The sequence below is a fragment of the Buceros rhinoceros genome, unplaced genomic scaffold (assembly GCF_000710305.1).
Source record: "Buceros rhinoceros silvestris isolate BGI_N320 unplaced genomic scaffold, ASM71030v1 scaffold39244, whole genome shotgun sequence".
Lineage (NCBI taxonomy): Eukaryota > Metazoa > Chordata > Aves > Bucerotiformes > Bucerotidae > Buceros > Buceros rhinoceros.
The window spans coordinates 28,609-33,496 of record NW_010409601.1 but is presented as its reverse complement, the minus strand read 5'-3'; the positions used below and the strand labels follow the sequence as shown (position 1 = coordinate 33,496).

General features: G+C 46.3%; 1 protein-coding gene across 1 annotated transcript; it reads left to right on the top strand.

The window, feature by feature from the left end:
• Positions 1–1,105: 1,105 nt before the first annotated feature.
• Positions 1,106–4,412, top strand: CASP8 (caspase 8, apoptosis-related cysteine peptidase). The gene is made up of 6 exons (XM_010135282.1): positions 1,106–1,241; positions 1,338–1,391; positions 1,732–1,799; positions 2,291–2,426; positions 3,427–3,928; positions 4,235–4,412. The coding sequence occupies exons 1-6, from the start codon at positions 1,106–1,108 to the stop codon at positions 4,368–4,370; spliced, it is 1,032 nt and encodes a 343-aa protein (XP_010133584.1). The 3' UTR covers positions 4,371–4,412.
• The last annotated feature ends 476 nt before the right edge of the window (positions 4,413–4,888 follow it).

Here is a 4,888-nt window from a genome sequence, read left to right as displayed (position 1 = left end):
ATTTTTTTAATATTATAATCTATAGAGACATTTGTTAGAAGTTGTTAGAAGGAGAATTGAGTGTCAGTCCTCTTGTGGTGAAAACACCATAACAAAAGGGTGCACCTTGGAAAGGGCTTATAGCCTCTCCAGTGCCTTTGGGCCCTGCCTCTGCTACTGTTAGACATAGCTGTTGCAGCAGTGTCACAGCCCAGAGCACAAGGGCCAGCCCTGTGCCAGGGGCCCTCATGCCCAAGCACCATATGGGGCTTAGGGGCCTCAGTGGCTTTGACCAGTGGAAGGCTGATTCACCCATCTTGCCCAGGCGATTTTCTCCTGGCTGCTTCCGAAGCCATTATCAAACACAGAAAATCACCCACCGTGGCTATTACCTTATGCTTTTGTTGTTTTTATTTCCAAACTCAGAGAATAAGAATCTGAGCAGCAGAACCTTGTCAGGGCCCCAGAGCTCGGAGTTCACACGTAGCCTCGTGGGAGACCCAGCTGCTCTTACGCTATCTCAGCCTGCGGTTCTGACTGCTGGGTACTGCGTGCTAATGAAAACTCATGTAGCATTTTCCCTCTTTTCTTGAAGCAGAGACTGTGACCATCTAGTGATAGCTGTTCTGGCAAATCCTTGGGGTGACCACCATGCTCTGCCACTCGCTGTTTGGCAGGAGCTCCTGTACCGTGGATGAGAGCAATCTCTACACCACACGTTCGTGGTTATACCCATTTATTTTGCCATTGCTCAAGGCAGTCACTAGGGTGATTCTTCTGTTTCAGTGAAGTGCACAAGAGAGCCATGGGGAGTCATTAAAAATGACATTATAGATTCCTGTATGACCACCATTAGATCTCCTGCATTAGATCTTATTAGATCGTGGCATCTCTGAGCTGTGTAGGTGAAAGGAGTTCGATTTGAGACGATGTTTGTACCAGCAGTACTTGCAGGTTTTGTTGGAGGAGGTTGAATTGACTCGGGTGAGGTCTCAGTCAGTGGGACTGGCCCTGTGGGTTGCACGCGTACATTAAGCTTAGGTGCACATGCACATGCTGCAGCTTACCTCCCCATGGCAGCACAGGTGTGCCCTAAGAGCAAACTACCTTTCTGATTACCCAGACAATGCTCGACATTTTCATTGACATGGAGAAGAGGGGGATTCTGGGAGAAGACAACCTAAGCGGCCTGAAGAATCTCTGTGCAGAAATTAACATCAGCCTGTTGAAGAGAATTGAAGAGTTTGAGTTAAACCTATTTGGTAAAACAAAACAAAAACCAAAAAGGCCTCTTTCCCATAGTTGTTCTTGAAGTGACACATCGGTGTAATTCGGGACTAATAACGAATGCTTTTCAGGTGAGGAGGAGATGCACGTAGAGAAACAGAGAGGCAGCCCAAGAGGCCCTGAAGGTAATTGCAACTTTCAAAAAAATTAATATTTAGATTTTTTTCGCTCTTCTTCAGCTTTTGGACTCTCTATACTGCTTGCATCTCACTTTTTTACACAGATACCTCTCTAAAAAGTAATCAAGTATCTGGTTACTTACAGATCACAATACATTTTACTCCCTTTTAACTGATTGTCTAGTGGTTTATAGCTAACAGGAAAAGCTGTTCAACCACAATTTGGTGTTTTCAGAGAACAGTTTTACCCCAGGAGGTACTTGTGGAGCTGGAGAATAGGAACAGAGCTTCTCTCTCCTTTCTTTAGTGCTACATTCTGTACTTAAACTTCTTTGTCTGTATTCAGCCCGTGCCAGATGGCTGGCATCATCCATGGCACCTGACTCTCCCGGCAGCTGGAATCACTCTTCGCAGGTAAGTGAGTTTGTTTCTTAGAAACACCATTTTGTCTTAGAAGGGATCATCCTGCCACGAGGTGACCAGGCACTGTAAGCCCAACTGTCAAAAGCACCGTCTAGAAAAAGAAAAACGCACCACTCCGTAACATCCTTTTCCCTGAAGCCGTCACAGCTGCGGCAGTGTTAAAACTTCAGGAATGTTTGTAAGAGCAGCAAGATAGACAGGCCGAGTTTATTGCACCAGGAAATACACAGCTGGCAGGTAGCTGGGCATGGAGACGTGGGTGAAGGCAGCACCCTGTGTGTGCTGAGCCTGGTGATTTGGCTCTGGGGGGCTGCGGTCCTGCTGTGCACAGACTCCCGAAGGCGGTGGGCCAGTGCCTTGCCAGGCCCTGGGAGCTAAGCTGTGTAGGGAGAGCTGCCTAGAGAGAGCCGGCTGGCTCTTTACCCTGAGAAGCAGCTAGAGGACGGTGCAGTAGTTTCACCAACAGTGTTTCTTTTCAGCAGCTTGAAGCTTACAAAATGACTAGCCGACCCCGTGGGGTGTGCCTGATCCTGAATAATCACAGTTTTGCAAAAGCCAGAGAAGCAGTGCTGGAACCCAAAAAGATGAACGATCGGAACGGGACAGATGTGGATGCAGGTACAGTGAACAGTGAAGCTGGCTTTCCATATCTTCAAAGGTAGAAACCTCGTTTCTCTTTCAGTACTAAAGGTTTGAATTTCGGTCATCTCTTTCTAGGATACTTTCATTGTAGTGGCTGAGTTGGCTCTGTGTCCTGTGCTGACAAACCCTAAGCAACTCATCAAGTTTTATTGGCTGACTCAGAATGATTCACTAGCATTTTGCTGTTTTACTGTGTTTACTGCAACCTTAAGCAGCAACCTCAGCCTGGACTTTACAAGCCAGCCTAGCTTTATCGGTCTTACGCATACTACTTCTAAAATACGCAGAATCAGAAACAGATTTGCTGCCGAACCAGACTTGGGCTTAAAAAAAAGAAGGGAGGGGGTGGTGGGTGGTGCCAGGGTGGGGTACAGGGTGAGTGAGGATGTCGGAACTTAGAGGGCTGTTGAGGGCCCCTGATTTTAGCAGGCTGTCCTGCAGCTGCAGCACAGCGCATCGCAGGTCCTAGGGTCTGTGACGTGGGTGTGTTTGCACTATCTATGCCAAGAGATAGACTCCATCAGTGGGCCTTCCTGGTTGAATTGAACTCCCACTTAATTCAGGAGTCAGAGTGCCAGAGTGCTTCCTGTGGCACTGACACCTCCCCAGTGGGCAGTGCCCTCTCCTTGAGTAAAGCAGCAGCACTGTGCCTGTGCCTTTTGAGACACAAAGGGACTAGCTCTTAAGTGGGTGGGGGAGAAGGTGCAGCTTTCTTGATAGTTCAGCACAGTTCCCAGACACAGGCAACACTAAACAGCAGGATTGCAAGGAAGCCTTTTAACGAGAGTTAAGGCAACTCAGTAGAGATGTGATTAGCAATTAGACTACTAGATTATTTTCAAAGTGGGAATGTAACTAGCTGCATAGTAGTGTAGCAGGGCTTACTTAAAAAAAAAAAATCATTTAGAAATGCAGTTGCAGAGTCCAACCTTCATATAATGGAATGGCTCCAATTCCTCTTCTGTTCACTTTCCAGCTGCTCTAAGGAGGGTCTTTAGCATGCTGCATTTTACCATAGCGGAACATAGAGACCTCACCGCCGAGGAAATTCGTAAGACTCTGAACACCTACCGGTACGAAGACCACAAGAACAGAGACTGTTTTGTTTGCTGTGTCCTGTCTCATGGGAAAAAGGGCATTATATATGGTGTTGATGGGCAGGAAGTGCCTATCCAGGAACTGACCGCTTCTTTCACTGCACAGAATTGCCACTCACTTGCTGGAAAACCAAAAGTCTTTTTTGTTCAGGCCTGCCAAGGTGATGCTTGCCAGATAGGTGTGACCATTGAAACAGATTCTGGAGAGCAAGATTCTTCTGTAGAAACAGATGCAAGATTTCAGCTCGACTGCATCCCCGCAGAGGCAGACTTCCTCCTGGGCATGGCTACCTTGCAAGATTATGTTTCCTACAGAAGCCCAAAGCAGGGGACCTGGTATATACAGGCATTGTGCCAGCACTTGGAGAACAGCTGTCCTCGGTAACTATGTTTCTATAAGATGCTTTTTTTTGGCAACACCTGCATTTTCCTTCTCTATGACAGGAGTTTGATTTGAATGCAGAGGTAGATGATAGGGAGGGGGAGTGCTTGCTCAGAGTGAAAACAGCGATGTAGGACAGAGAAACACCGTACAGAGTGTGCAGAGCAGTTTAGCTATATCTGCTTTGAAAGCTGTTTAAAACTGGAGCCGTTAGCACCGGTATAGATCAAGATATGTATGAGAATGTGGTAATTTTTCCAGTGTTAACTGCTTCCCTAATACAGAACATACTCGTGTTTTTGCAGAGGAGAAGATATTCTCACCATCCTGACAGCGGTGAATCAAGAGGTGAGCAGAAAGACTTGCAAGCCAAATGCAGAGAAGCAGATGCCACAGCCCAGTTTCACCTTGAGGAAAAAGCTCATCTTTCCCGTCAACTAAATGGGAGGGAACTGCATGGCAGAGGAGTTGCAGCAATCTGGAATCAGCTGGTGATACCAGCCAAGAGCTGACTGACGACTTTCAGTGTCGCTCCTACACAAGGGCACATGTTTTTAGTCAACATACAAGAGGAGCAAAAGACTTCAGAACTTTGTATTAATACATGATACTTTATACTTGAAAGCATCTCTGAGCTGGTCTCTGATTTGTGGTTTGCTAGCTAAAACGTGCTCTTGTGTCATCTTAGCAGCTGTACCACATTGCTGCTGTTTTGTTTTAGTAAGGTGGATCTTTCCAATGCGTATTTTAAAAGACAACTGCTCTGAAGCCTTGTGTATTTTATGCCTTTTACAAAGTAAAGGGGGAGGGTGGTGAAATGTACATTTTTTTTATAGGATATTAATCAGCTGACCACACTGTTTTGTTACTTCTCCCTCCCACTTAAAATCATTCATTGTTAAGTGTCTGGGTACACCTCAAGGAGAAGTCAAGCACTTGTCCTCCAGCACCTTCAGCAG

Bases quoted from the DNA above. Each gene is read 5' to 3' on its own strand.
- CASP8 (XM_010135282.1), top strand. From the start codon at position 1,106: ATGCTCGACATTTTCATTGACATGGAGAAGAGGGGGATTCTGGGAGAA. The intron at 1,392-1,731 runs GTAATTGCAACT...GTCTGTATTCAG, and splicing joins CAGCCCAAGAGGCCCTGAAG to CCCGTGCCAGATGGCTGGCA. The intron at 1,800-2,290 runs GTAAGTGAGTTT...TCTTTTCAGCAG, and splicing joins GCTGGAATCACTCTTCGCAG to CTTGAAGCTTACAAAATGAC.